The 15751-nt window shown below is 33.1% G+C and overlaps 2 protein-coding genes across 2 annotated transcripts; both read left to right on the forward strand.

The window, feature by feature from the left end:
- The first annotated feature begins 245 nt into the window (after nucleotides 1–245).
- On the forward strand, nucleotides 246–2009 carry LOC133191365 (uncharacterized). Its single transcript, XM_061327120.1, has 2 exons — nucleotides 246–571; nucleotides 1720–2009. Exons 1-2 carry the CDS (start codon nucleotides 283–285, stop codon nucleotides 1824–1826), a joined length of 396 nt encoding a protein of 131 aa, XP_061183104.1. The 5' UTR covers nucleotides 246–282; the 3' UTR covers nucleotides 1827–2009.
- Nucleotides 2010–10569: 8560 nt separating this feature from the next.
- LOC133191366 (ADAMTS-like protein 1) lies at nucleotides 10570–12836 on the forward strand. Its single transcript, XM_061327121.1, has 5 exons — nucleotides 10570–10622; nucleotides 10850–11029; nucleotides 11134–11235; nucleotides 11445–11591; nucleotides 11760–12836. Exons 1-5 carry the CDS (start codon nucleotides 10607–10609, stop codon nucleotides 11798–11800), a joined length of 486 nt encoding a protein of 161 aa, XP_061183105.1. The 5' UTR covers nucleotides 10570–10606; the 3' UTR covers nucleotides 11801–12836.
- Nucleotides 12837–15751: the final 2915 nt, after the last annotated feature.

Raw genomic sequence — 15751 nt, forward strand, 5'->3', positions numbered from 1 at the left:
TTAAACGTCGAGACTCTAGATTTATCGCTTATGAAAAAAAAATCCACATTACTTTTTAATGATTAGTCCTAGTACATCAATTAAAAATTACAGATATGTACTTCTTTTATTTTATTAGTTATTTAGATAATTATTTAGTACAAGGAGAATTTACAGAATCATTGTTCAAGCTGATTGATCGGGTTTGAAATTTTCATCATTATAATCTAATCGATAAATAATATTATGCAACGACCTCCATACCCGACGTAATAGTTGGAGACTGTCTTGTCTTGTGAGGAAATGGCAAAGAGATACAACCCTTCCCGTTTGGGAATAAGTAAGGGAGATGGATTGCCACCAGAACCATACTTTCGAAATTCCCCATCTGCTGTAAATATGTCTGATCAGGAATACAATCGCTTGTTGATGCCAGCATTTAACAAATCGTCGGAGGCGACAAACAGTTTTCATAAACATTTGGTGAACAAATTAGACAGCTTAAATTCAACCAGAGCTACTAAACACAAAAAGAGTTTATGGTCTAATCGAAGATCAGCTGGAGTGTTTTCGCTTTTCGCTTTTGGAATCTGTATCCTTTTCAAGATTTATTTATGATAGTGTATCGAGTAAATTCGGGTTGAATTTTATTTACGAATGTGTTTTTAGTCTGAAACATGTGGAATTTGCTGCTGATTTGTTTTTCTTAGTATTGAATGATTGGACTGATTTCAGATGTGTTCCTAATTTGAGTAACTACATATATATCAGGAAAAAAATGAAACAAGTATTATCAACAAATGAAACTTAAGTGTTATCAACAAAATTTTCAGTTTCATTCATCTGCACATCATCTGTACAAAGCAAACAAGTTGAAACAATCATGTTACAAAATATGAAACACACGGTGTGATCACAGGTGCTTGTGGAGAGCCCCCCCCCATATATACGGATCCAAGGATATTTTTATTTGTCTTCTTTCATAAATTAATCTGCTAGCACACATTTACAATGTATTCCAGATGGAAACTCCAAAAAATAACATAGAATAAACTGTTTAATATTTAATTTTTAATATCATACCGGTGGTATAGAAAAAAATAGAGAAGGTAACTTACTTCAGGTTTTTACATTGGACCCCTCTTGGATATCAGGCCTAAAACATCATTTACCTATTTCATATCACTAAAATTTGTCATCGTATCTTGTTTAGGTAGATATTTTCATCTCTTATCATGCTATTTTATTGTCCATACATTCCACTTTAATTTGACTATTCATTATCAAACGTGAAAAATGCTACAAAATATGGAAATGTCAATATGAAAGCAGAAATTACGGAAGTGATGCGAAATTGACATGTAGCTGATAACTTTTGAGTTCTAAGTGTTATCACAGGAGTTCGCATACCTATCAATTTAACCGAAATTATCAGTAAATAAAAAAAATACGTAATACCTATAATAATATTACGTGAACTCCTGTGGTGTTATTAAAGTCAAAGGAAAAGCCAGAGGTCTACGAAAAAGTTTGGGAAAATTTCCATAAAGAAGCCAAATACAGGTTTTCTACTTACTTGTGTTGAGAGTTGAAAGGAATGCTGCTCTAGAAAATGCTATACTTACCTGCAATTGAGAACTATCTTAACAAAGTACTTGTCCGATACTCAGCTATTGCTTCACTGGTATTTATAGCCATGGACAATATTGATATCAGTTGTTTCCTTAACATTTTCTTTAGATCTCTATACAATGCATGCCATGAAACAAGAAGAATTCTTGGAGAAATTAGATGTTAATGTGACAAAGACAGACATTAACATGGCTAAAGGTCAACCTGTGGCGTAGTAGACTTACTTGTACACTGAACTTGTGTATCTCTTCAAATAGACATCAGTTCTGGGGATGTGATTCCTATAATTCTGGATGCAGATTCATCTGGACACAAGGACATATGACAGTTCGATCTTTACATTTAAGAAATATATATCTTTGAAAATATGGAATTAGATAAATAAATGATTCCAGTAATCTATGTCTTTTAAATTAAACTCAGTTTTTGAATTATTATTATTATTATGATTTTTTTTTTTTTTTGGTGAACAGTTGCACAAAATCTGGATGATTAGCATAAGACAAGAATGTATGAATTTTGAATATGGAGTCCACATTTCTTATCCAAGAAAAAAATATTTTCCAGGGAAAATTTTGCTCTTTTTTTTTTTGGCTAAAGATAATTATTATCATGGTTTTATGTTACAGTATGAACGTGTGTTTAATTTTGCTAATGCATACATGTTTATTATAAATTGAATTATTTGATACAAAGACATTTTTGTGAGAAAAGGCTATGATATGAAGCTAATCAAAAATAATATGGAACAAGATCAAGTTCCCTAGCAGGCAGAAAAAATGTGCAATTTTTTGTATATTGATAAAATTGTAACAATAAAGCAAAAAAGGTCATAATTGTCTAAAACATTGCCATTTACTGCAGGGTTTGTCATGAAATCAACCAGTAGACATTTAATCTAGGTCAGTGTTACACGAAGAGTAAGTGTGTACAACTGTCGAGGATACTGGAAAAAAATATCTGAGAATAGAATTAAGCCAAATTTTTGATTTTGAATATCTTGATGTTCATTTAAAAAAAAAAAAACTTTTTAAAGTTGCAACTTCGATATTCCTTTTCCGAAACGAATAGGTTTTTCTTTACCTTGATAAATTGTATACATTGTAATTATTGCTCCATTAATGAATATAGAAGTCAAATTCTTTTCTAAAGTAACATTTTGACGGTTCGCCGTTTTTAAAAACAATATTCCGTTTTTGAAACGTTCATACAGGAGAACGTTCATATCCTGCAATGGCGGGTTTCAGTTCAGAGCACGCAAATTCTGCCCAAACGAGGTAACGAAATATGGAGATAACGAACAGTAATTAAGCTCAAGGTCCATTGAGACAAAACAAATCGGGAGCATTGCAAACATGGACCTTTTAAAGCATCAGAGGTGGGATCTGGTGCCATGAAGGAGTAAGCATCCCCTGAACTTGTTTACTTATTGACCACCGTTGCTGTAACAAATTTGATTGTGACATACGACATGTAAGTTTTCCTTCCTTTCAAATAGGAAATATAGGTAAAGAAATAAGAAATGAAGTAAGAACATTATGTTCCCAAACTTTCTTTCGGGGAAAATAATAAAGAACAGGGTATAACTCCAAGTAACTCTTTCATATATTTTAATATTTTACTTTCGTTCAGTTCTGACCAGAATGTGAATCCTGATAATTTTGGTTTCGGATAAGCCTGCATACAAGGATAATGGAATATAATTATTGCTTTCATCAAATAAATATATTTAATAAAATACTTTCAAAATATGAAAAATAAATTACTATCCTTTTAAATCAAAACCTTGTTTCCGATTTTTCCTGTGATTCAATTTGGATAATTGATGTTAGTCTGTCAGTGCAACCATAGATAGGAAAAATGCATGAAGAGATGTGATTTAGATTATTCTAACTACTAGTAAAATTACAATTTGAATGGGTCTGATACAATCGCGTACAATTCAGCGGGAGGGTGTGGATCCGCTCCATTTCGATTTTGGAGACAAAGTTGCTGAGATCATAAAAGCTAATGTCAATTACATTTTTCTTACTTTTATTTGATTTCCATACATTGCAAAGCTCAGGCAGATTTCCGAATTTAGATTGTTTTTTTTTTTCATAGCAGATTTAGAATCGTCATTTAATGAAGATATTCATTTAACACACATGCATTATTTTCAAAAGATTGTTACCATAATTTCATTGTGAGAACATTATCATTCACCAAACAATGGTAAACTTTAGCTGTATGGAACGTCAAACTTTTTTTTTCTATGAGGAAAAAAATAACTTTCAAACAACTCAACTGTGACTCTAAAAAATCTTATTTAAAACATCTTTACTAAAAAAGTATGAATTGAAAACGTACAAAAGTGACGTGATATATGTAGTGATAATCTGCACATATTTTTTCTGTGTCCAGTATGTTCAAATACGGAACTACACATTAAAAATATCTTCATTGTAACAAGAGCTCTGATTTCGTTCAAGGTCATCAAGGACAGATGATACAAACAATTTTTTTTTTTTTGGAGGAGACTTAATATCATGTCACAGTCTTAGAAAAGTGGATAATTCTTTGAATTTTTTCTCCTTAGACTTGGAGAATGAAAAACTTCCATATTTCACCCCAAAAGTACACAACTAGAGTAATCATGGTAAAATTGTTTAATCTTCATTTATTTACCTTCTTTATTTCTTCAAAAATGTTTTTAATGGAGCACAAAGTGTACTGATATTACATTTACTCAATAACCTGTTGTATTTTCTTGCATAAAAGAAATGACACTTGGAAAACAATTGTTGATACTTCAATAAAATTATAAATATGGACAAATCACACCCAGTAAAGGTTTACAAATGAAAATAAATTTCAGAATATGTTAGCTTGGTGCTTAAAGTGTAATATAAACTTTAAAAAAATATACCAAGCCATGTGAATTTTATGAGGAAAAGCAAAATGGTAAAAATCACATAGGCTGATTTCTATCATTTTGCATTTGCAAAGATACATAGTGGGTTATAGTAAATATTCTACCAAGTTTCTTTCTTTATCTTAAAAGCAGTGAAGAAGAACTTCAGGTTAGTACTGTACAAAGCAACATATTTGAGAAATGGTCTTTTAAATAAGTAAGGCAGAATACGCCTTGTAAGTAAGGCGGAATACGCCTTGCAGGTAAGGCGGAATATGCCTTGCAAATAATGCGTTTTAGAAAAGGTGGAATACGTCTTAACTCAGGCGCGTAGCTGCCTATACGCAAGTACGCAAATGCGTACACATCATTTTCAAAAAAAAAAAAAAAAAAAAAAAAAAAAAAAAAAAAAAGAATTTAAGAGAGAGAGAGAGTTTTCGAAGAAAGAAATCTATCACCTAGCAAATATTTTGCGTTTCAAATTATTTTGTGTAATAATGTTCCGATTCAAAGTTTATACAATAATATTAAAATCTTTTTCTTAAATCATTTTTCAAATCCAGATATTTTATTTATTAATTTATAATGTTCTTTAACACACTGGTAATTTTTAAAAAGATCTTTGAGAAATAAAATTTCAATCACATCGTAGAATGCTTTGATATAATACTGTATGATTTAAAACACAGCATTTTGTGTTAAATAACGTTTATTATACTTTTTTTTTGCTGAGCGTTTAAAAAGAGTAGACAATGCCAATATATATTTATGTACATGTATTGATAAAATATTCAGCCTCAATTGCATGTACAATAAGTCTCCAAGGAAGTATTAACTTTGGGATTTAAAAACAACATTACCACATCTTTTAATTTTATTGAGAAAAGCAAAATAGCATGATTTTTCCCATGAAAATGATTGAAATACTTAGTAAAACCCAAGAGATTCCGGGGGCTTCGCCCCCTGGATCCCCACCAGCCTGGGGCTTCGCCCTTGACCCACTGGTGGCCTCACAGCGGTCCCCAGACCCCGTGCCGTTCTCTGCGTACACTTCATTTCCATTCTGGCTACGCGCCTGTAACTCATTTAAATATTTCGGGCCATATTCCGCCCTGATTCCACTCTGACTCCGTCTAATAGTCTGCTTAATCTCTTTAAAGATGAAAGGCGGATTCAATCTATTGATTTTCACCTTAGGTCAGGGCGTAATTTTTTGTACAGATAATCAGATGTGGATACTTAAAAACCCCAAGGAACTTATAGGAAATTTGAAATCACAAAATTTTATCAAAATTAATGGCATCAAAAGTTAAACGCACGACTTTTCAACACTTTATACAACCATTCCATACGATAAATTAAAGACCAGGCTTTTTGACATCATAGACAACAGCTTTTTCAATAAAAATGAATATAAATTTGCATACCTTGTCATTGGTCATCTGCAAACTTATTTTGTTGAACATTCTGATTTTATAGACAAATTGCATATTGAACTCGAAATAAAAGACACCACACAGATTCGATACGTAAGAGCATGTTCTTCGCAAACAATTATTAAAACGAGACAGGCTACTGACTAATAAGTTGATGACACAAGGATATAGGAATAAATATTCTCAAGAACCACTGGACTAGAAAAGTTGAAATACATGTGAAAGCCTCATTATGTGGTGTAGATTCAAGTTTGTTCATATTATGGCCCCGGGGGCTAAGGTGGGGCCACAATAACGATAAAAGTTTTAAATAAAAATACATAGGATAAAATCAACAAATGAATGATTAGTCATATTAATATGAAAGCATCCTCAGGTAGTGTAGATTCAAGCTTCTTCAAATCATGCCCACAGAGGTAGGATTGGGGCACAATGAACGATGAAAATTTTACATAGAAATACATAGGGTTTCATCTTTTAAAAAATCTTCTCAAGGACAGCAAAGCCATGATTAGTAATATTGATATGGAAGCATCCCTTGGTAGTGTAGATTCAAGTTTGTAAAAATCAAGACCCTTGGGGAAAGGATGACGGCACAATGGAAGATTAAAGTTTTACATAGAGATACATAGGAGAATAATTTACTTTCTTCTCAAGAGATTGATTGATTGTATGTTGTTTTACGTCCCGTTCGAGAATTTTCACTCATATAGAGACGTCACCATATATATACCAGTGAAGGGCTTTACTCGGCACCCAGGGCCATTGAGCAGTGAGGGTTCTTCATCGTGCCAACGCCTACCATGACACGGGGCCTCGGTTTTTAAGGTCTCATCCGAAGGACTCGCTTGGCGAAGGAACAGTTGCTACCTATTTTTTATCGACTTAGGTCAGTCGCAGCCGTGATTGGAACACACGACCTCCCGATTACGAAGCGAGCGCTCTACCGACTGAGCTACCGTGACGGCCTCTTTTCAAGAGCAGCAAATTCATAATTAGGTATACTGATATGGAAACATGCTTAGTGTAGATTCAGTTTTGTTCAAATCATGATCCCTGGGGGCAGTATGGGGCCACAATAGAAAATCAATTTTTTTGGCATACAAATATATAGGATTTTTTTAAAACAAAAAATCTTGTTCTGAAGAAGAGCGAAGGCATGATTAGTATATTAATGCATCTTCAGGTAATGTAGATTATCAAGTTTCGCTGTACTTAAGGCGTACTATGAAGAAATCAACGGAATAAAGACGTGCACAATTTAATACCTTTTAAAACTTAATTTATTATTTTTTTTATATATAAATCTATTGTGTTATCACATGGCTAATGTTAATTGAATTAACATAATATACCACACTCTGTATTGTATTTTGTTTGGTCACCTGATTTGACAGTCACTGATAAATGCCCATAATGTGTACTGCCTAGAGGTCATAATATCGCAAGGACATACCCGAATTCAGATTTTAAACAAGATGTGTTTGTGAAACACTGATGCCCCCGTATGGCAGCTTATGGCGAAGGTTAAAGTTTCTCAAATGCAAGTCAAAATCCAGGCCAAAAGATAAAAAATGTTTAATTTGAAAGCCCTAGCTGCAACTGTTCAAAATTAAAGGCGAAGGTTAAAGTTTTTTAAAAGTAAGTAAAACATCAAGGTCAAGGTCAAACTGGTTGGTATCCAAAGGAAGGTGATGTCACAAGGATTACATATGTGAAATATGAAAGCCCTAGCACCAACCATTCAAAAGTTATGGCCAAGGTTAAAGTTTTTCAAAAGTAGGTCAAACTCCTAGGTCAAGGTCAAAGGGTCAAAGTGGTTGGTATCCAAAGGAAGGTCTTGTCACAAGGATTACATATGTGAAGTATGAAAGCCCTAGCATCAACCATTTAAAAGTTATGGCCAAGGTTAAAGTTTTTCAAAAGTAGTCAAACTCCTAGGTCAAGGTCAGAAGGTCAAAGTGGTTGGTATCCAAAGGAAGGTCTTGTCACAAGGATTACATATGTGAAATATGAAAGCCCTAGCTCCAACCATTCAAAAGTTATAGCCAAGGTTAAAGTTTTTCAAAAGTAGGTCAAACTCCTAGGTCAAGGTAAAAGGGTCAAAGTGGGTGATATCCAGGGGAAGGTCTTGTCACAAGGAATACACATGTGAAGTTTGAAACCCCAAGCTCCAATTGTTCAAAAGTTATGGCCAAGGTTTAAGTTTTTCAAAAGTAGGTCAAACTCCAAGGTCAAGGTCAAAAGGTCAAAGTTGTTGGTATCCAAAGGAAGGCCTTGTCACAAAGAATACACGTGTGAAGTTTGAAACCCCAAGCACCAACTGTTCAGAAGTTATGGCCAAGGTTAAAGTCTCATAAAATTTTGCAAATGTGGGTCAAACTCCAAGGTCAAGGTCAAAAGGTCAAATATGATGGTACCCAAAGAAAGGTCTTGTCACAAGGAATATACATGTGAAATATGAAAGTCATAGCTCCAACCAATCAAAAGTTATGGGCAAGGTTAAAGTTGACAACAGACAGACAGACAAACAGACAAACGGAGAAACAGACAAACAGACAGACAGGACAAAAACAATATACCCCCAGGATCTTTCGATCCGGGGGCATAAAAAGTGATAAATTGTTTCTCCATATCTCCGTAGTTTCTGAAAAGTGCTTATGCTTTAAAAAAAATTAATAGTTTTATAATTTTCAGGTAATTGAGCTCAAGTGGAATATTTGTGACATTTGCCAAGTAAAGGTACACAAAATCACGGTAGAATTAATTCAAATCATTTTCTCACCGCATCATTTGATTGGATAAAAAAATTAGAATAAATTGGAAAACCTGGGTTTCCTACGTCACAGTGACTTACGTCAAAAACGTATCAATCCGCTTGACGTTACATTTAAAATACGTACAATTTGAAGGCATTTTTGAAGGATATTTGCTTATTTTTTGCACATAATGATGGAAAATTAAATTACAAAGAATGAATTTAATAGCTACCCAAGTTATACTGGTATAACCTGGGTTGGAACAGTTTACTCTTTTTTATAAACCCCTTCGCGGTTTAAAAAGCGTTAACTTCTCCAACCCAGGTTATACCAGTATAACTTGGGTAGCTATTAAATTCATTCCTTAATAATAAGAAATGGATAATAATTAATAATAAAAAAATTGCACTGGTATTATTGTCTAATCTAACATCTGTAAATATAATTTTATGTTTAACAATGAAATGCATTTTTCACTGTGAAAAAATTACTTGATCCGCTCTCATTGCACATAAAATGCGTCACATTTTACCACGATGACGTCATGTCGACAAGTGCATTGCGATCAGTGACCTTGCTGTGTGGGAATTATTTAGCGACAGAAATGAATGCAATTTTAACTTTTGAGGTAGTTTATTACAAATATGATAAATATAAATTAAAAGTTTATAAAGTTTAAAACTGCAAATTATTTCTTTTTCTGGTATTTTGAGGAATTGCTATTTTTGTGGGATGTTACAGTAAACATTTTCCGTAAAAATTAGGCCTACCTCCTTTATGTAGCCTTAACAGTGCTGCGTTATTCAAATCATAACCCTCCGGGAATAGGGTTCGACCGCAATAGTCATCAAAGTGTTACACAGGAATAGAGAGGCAAAATCTCCCATTGTAAAACAGCAAGGTCATAGTGACTCAGATGAGTGTTGTGGTCCATGGGTCTCTTGTTTGCAAATATAGTTTATCGTTAGGTCAAATGTTGACGTCTTTCATACAAATTGTTAGGCCATTATTTTCACACTGAATTGTCTATAGATTTTTTCGTTGACAAGGAGTACACGGCCGGTGTGAACGGTCGACAGAAGCCCCTTATTCCTCCATGGCACCTGATCCCACCTCAGTTTCCAGAGATCCGTGTTTGCTCTGCTCAATATTTGTAAATGTTTAATTAGACTTCTGAGCATAGTTGCTATTCGCTATCTTCACATTTCGTTAAGGACATACGATACATTTCTAAATGATATATAAAATTTTCTAAGATTTAATCATTGAAGTATTGCTACTTTAACATGTGTAGTCACAAAAAATTGAGGTACCAGGCATTTGTGCAAGATACCAGAGGATGGTGTTGCCTATATAATCCTTTTGGGAATAACTTAAATTGCCAACGTAAAAAATTAGCGTTTTGATTTTTAAGACTATTAGAAATCAGTTTAGAAATCACAAAGTAATTATAATGAAAACTATTTTTTGTTTTTAACGAAATTATACAAAACAGATATCTGAGGAACGTATCGTCTGACCTTAAAGTAAGGTATAGAAAGGAATCTTTCCCAAATAAACCAAATAAAATTGCGGGATGACTTCCGGTCACTCCAAAGATTCAGCAGCTATGTATCTGTGCATTTTGTATATAGTATTTCAAGCAAGAAATCAATCTGGGAAAATTTACAGATGAACAGATAACACCCAAACTTTGATCAGAAAAATGTCACGTAGTCAATTATTAGTACCAATTTAACACCCTTACTAATGAAAATAGAAATTAAGGAAACGATAACTTAAAATTCTTTGACGCAAATGTAGAATCACTTCCTCTTTTGTGGTTTCCTCTTCATCTAGTCAGTGTTAAAGTTATAGGTTTAGTTATGGAGTACAAAATTCTTCTGACGAGGATAGTCCTGGTATGGATGTTACTGTTAAATAGTAAGTAAAGTTACAGGAGAATATTTTTAAAGTGACATTCAAAATGTGACATCAAATTTGCTTAACATTTTTGAATTGATCACCATCAGTTTTATCGCTATTTTTCAGTAACTAAAAGAATACCGGTACATAATATGTAAATTAAATCACCTGTTTTTATTATAATATATTTCTGTATTTGTTTTATTTACCCAAAATATGATTTAAATTAAATTAAACTCAATAAGGTGATAGTAATGCTGAACCAACTGATGTCTGGTCAGAATGGCAAAGCTGTAGCAAATCATGCAATGGCGGGATTCAACATAGAGCACGTGCAATATGTCCAGAGGAGTTAATAAGCAATTGTTCACTCATCGAGAGCCGTCATTGTAATAAATTTGATTGTGACAAAATACCAACAACAAGTAAGTTTCTCTTATTTTCTCTTATTCTAAATTCGTAACATCTTGATGTTCCACATTACCCAATTCCGGAAGTTGATTCATATTTGTAATTTTTGAATTTTCAGTTCTGACCACTAAAAGTTCTATCCCAACAACCCACATGAGCACGAATGTCCGAGGCGAGTCACTAATGAGTTCCTCCTTTGCTTCACCCACAACCCAGCCTGGTATTTATAACAAACTAGAACTCCATGTTGCGCATGTCGGTGATGCATGAAGTAATACTGTTTACTAATCAATGCATGTTTGTGAGTCAGCATCATGGTAGAAGATACCAAACCAATTAAATTGAATTAAAAAACACGTATTTATTAAAAAGTTTTAATGCAATGAAATTTCTGCTGAACCTTCTACCATGATTTATTTCCCTCGGCAGATCTCCCAGAAGTTACTACTATGACAACACTGCTTACTAAGCCCACACCTAAAATTGTTAGATGCACCAAATCAACGACAACAACTACCACCTCATCACCAAAACTGGTCGCTAACCCTAGATCTGGAGCGGTTTGTCTGCAGTCAAGTACGTGTTGTCTCTCAATGTCCCCAACTTTGTCTGTCTGTCTGTGATTAACCATGTGGAATGCTGCTAACAGTTGAAGCATTTATCATGCATTCATGGAACAGAATTTAAGAGTTCTGTGATAATGTATAAGTCCAATTTTATATTTTATCTTATCCTTTATTGCAGGTTTGGTGGTCATTGGTGTCATCACCTGGAACCTATTGTGAATTTCATTGGAAGTTTGCAGAATGAACAAAATTGTTCTTTTAAAACAGAATTAATCAGAGAAAAGTTGCCACATCTACATATTATAAGCCTGATTGTATGTGGAATAATTTGCCGACTGTATGAAGAAAATTCTATGTCTTTTATATATCAGATTTAGTCAAAGATATTTTTTTTATTCAAGTAATATATATTTTTTGATATTACATTTGTTTTTGGGGTTTTTATAAAACACAAACACGTCAGGAAATAAATCTATCAAATGAATTTGATAATACTTGTCTGTGAGGACAGGCACATACTTCCTGTAGGCTAACCAGATAAACAAGTACCACTACAGTATTATTTTTCAAGTACATAAAATTGCACATGATTATGATGCTAGTCAGTTCGGAATGGATTTAATATCAGGTGATACATTACATTGTAAATTTTCATATTTTAAATCGCTTCATAACATATGTACATTGTATAAGCCTTGTGTTTATAAAATTAATTTAAATTTGTAGATGCTCATGATATATTAGAATATATTTAAATAATGGTAGCATTCATATAAAGTGTTCATTATAGTTTAATACTATATACTTGAACATCACCTACTGGTATTTTGTATCATTTGTTACATTTTGAATTGCAAAGAGTAGTGCAGTTTTTGAAGACACCTTTTTAAAAAAATTGAAAAAATGTAAATATTAGTCTGCTTGTATCTCTCTCCCCCCCATTTTTATAACTAATTCTACGTTTTAAGCTAAGCTGAAATACTAGTAATATGTGCTATAAACTGTTGAATGAGCCAATATCATAAGACTATGTTGTGCTGATAAGGCCAATTTGGCATCTTCATTAGAAAATGCTGTAGGTTCCAGCTATGATAATTTTAAAGATATATTTTAAAGATACGTTCAATATATTAGAACATATATCTGGCAAATTTCGGACGAATTGTTGAATTTTCAATTATATTGAGATACCATATATAAGTCTGTAATGGAAAAATTCTTTTTGATTAATTTAGTCTAGTTACGGTTTTATAATTGATTGATTGATGAACACAACAAATGTTCAATTAAAATTTGTTTTATACATTTAAGCTTGTCTAACATTCGTTGATTGTATTTTGTTTTATAGGCTTTATAGATACTTTTGTATGACATTTTGCGATTAAAACACATACAGCTGTCTAAAGTTTATATATATAAATGCTTATAATTATATTAGTAACCATGGGGAAATTTGCATGATAAGTCAGGCAATATAAGCAATGCACCAGGAAAAAATTCCAATCAGGAATATTTTGTATATACTAAAAAATCAGTTATTTTATTGGAAGAAAAGTTCCCATATGTTTTTAAGTATTTTTTGTGTTTTTAATTCATGGCGGTAGCAAGACACCGCTGTATAGATTTTGTTAATGATAAATGAAAATATTCATTAATGTTGAAGGCGTATTAAATTTTCTAAAAATTCTAAATTTATCACCATATGTCATAATATAATCCAGGAGATTTGTTGCCCCCCAAGTACCCACACTTTCAAATAAATTTCCAATGAACATGGGAAATAAAAAACTCCTGATTTTGTACTCTATTAGAATCTTGTCGTTAATACAAATCTCCAATATGTATCCAGTGGAATTTCTACAGAAATATTTCCTGTTTTGAATTTCGATAGATTTACATGTAGATATATCGACGAGGTATGATCAATTAACAATAGTTACTTCCATTCATATGTCGACTCGATATATCCCAGTGAGTTTGAAATAAAAGATACCTCAGAGTTTGACTCATCTATTTCATATTTGGATATTTTACTCGAAAAAAACTTCAATGGTAACCTAACAACAAAAATTTACGATAAACGTGATGACTTCAATTTTTCAATCGTCAACTTCCCTTACTTATGTATAGTAATATACCCTTATCACCTGCATATGGAGTTTATGTCTCCCGGTTGATTTGATACGCAAAAGCATGCTCTACTTATGAATGATTTCTAATAATTTCTAAAACGAGGCAAGCTATTGACAAACAAGTTGATGAAACAAGAATATCAACAGTCTCGTTTGAAGTCATCATTTCGCAAGTTTTATGGTCGATACAATGACCTTCTCAGCAAATACAACCTATAATTAATTCAAATGCTGACTGACGTTTTTCATACTAATTGCTAAGCCTTTATTTACACACTGAATTGTCCACGGATGTTTCCGTTTTCCCCGATCATAACAAGGAGCAGACGGCGGGTGTGACCAGTCGGCAGGGGATGCTAGCTTCTCCATGGTACCTGATCCGATCTCTGATGGTTTTTAGGTCCCTGTTTGCTCTGCTCCCGATTTTTATTGTCTAGATGGACGCTGAGCTCGTTCGTTATCTCCATATTTTATTTATATAGTAAAATGATGATTTTAAACAAGACTGTTGATATTCCTGTTTCATAAACTTTTTTGTCAGTAGCTTGGCTCGTTTTATAAATTTTCTAAATTCTTCTAAATTGGTCTAATTGAAAAGGTCAAGGAGAGTTCATATTTGCATTCCTCTTCACGAGAATATAGGCTTGGATCTGTGATTAAGGATGTTGCAAATCATAGGCTTTTTAAACCGCCAGTTCAATCAGACTTTCAATACTTTGTTTCCATGGTATCATATGTAATATACGTCCAGTAGTTGGTTTCCAAATATTTATATCATGTATATCAGACATCAAATCTTCAATTTTTTGGAAACAGTCCTTGTCACTTCTCTGCATTTTTAAACTTTAGAGCATATTGTCGTGGTAACCATGACACAAAGAAACTATTATTTTGTTTCATTTTATGGTATCAAAGACTTTCATCGTAGAAAGCTTGGAGAGATTCCTTGACTATACGTTCCACGGCTTCTGTATAAGAATTCACCAGTACAGAAAATGGCTTTTTAAAACTGTCATTTCTACGGCATTTGTTAACAATTTAAACAAGTTGGTAATTGTGGACTATCGACAATGTCTTATTTTAAAAGGTTTTTTTTTACCTCAGAAGATCCGCTGAAACAAAATTCTTTCTTTACTTGATCAATATATAGGGCTCGCGGCGGATGTGGCTGTCAGCAGGGGATGCTTACTCCAAATCACCAAATCCCACCTCTGGAACTTCCAGGGGTCCGTGTTTTTTTTTTTTTTGTTTTTTTTTTGTTTTGCCTTATTCACAGATTTTTATTGTTGATATTTTTTGAGTTCGATCCCTGTTCGTTATCTTCACCTTTTTTCATGAAAATAGCGTTCTCACTCATTACCGATAAATAGTGTTCTGACTCATTACCGATAAATAGTGTTCTCACTCATTACCGATAAATAGTGTTCTGACTCATTACCGATAAATAGTGTTCTCACTCATTACCGATAAATAGTGTTCTCACTCATTACCGATAAATAGTGTTCTCACTCATTACCGATAAATAGTGTTCTGACTCATTACCGATAAATAGTGTTCTCACTCATTACCGATAAATAGTGTTCTGACTCATTACCGATAAAGTGTTCTCACTCATTACCGATAAATAATGTTCTCACTCATTACCGATAAATTGTGTTCTCACTCATTACCGATAAATAGTGTTCTGACTCATTACCGATAAATAGTGTTCTCACTCATTACCGATAAAGTGTTCTCACTCATTACCGATAAATTGTGTTCTCACTCATTACCGATAAATAGTGTTCTCACTCATTACCGATAAAGTGTTCTCACTCATTACCGATAAATTGTGTCTCACTCATTACCGATAAATTGTGTTCTCACTCATTACCGATAAATTGTGTTCTCACTCATTACCGATAAATTGTGTTCTCACTCATTACCGATAAATTGTGTTCTCACTCATTACCGATAAATTGTGTTCTCACTACTACCGATATATTGTGTTCTCACTCATTACCGATAAATAGTGTTCTCACTCATTACCGATAAATAG

Source organism: Saccostrea echinata, unplaced genomic scaffold (genome assembly GCF_033153115.1).
Source record: "Saccostrea echinata isolate AGI-Se365-2 ecotype Australia unplaced genomic scaffold, CSIRO_AGI_Sech_v1 ptg000023l, whole genome shotgun sequence".
In the NCBI taxonomy this organism is placed as follows: Eukaryota; Metazoa; Mollusca; class Bivalvia; order Ostreida; family Ostreidae; genus Saccostrea; species Saccostrea echinata.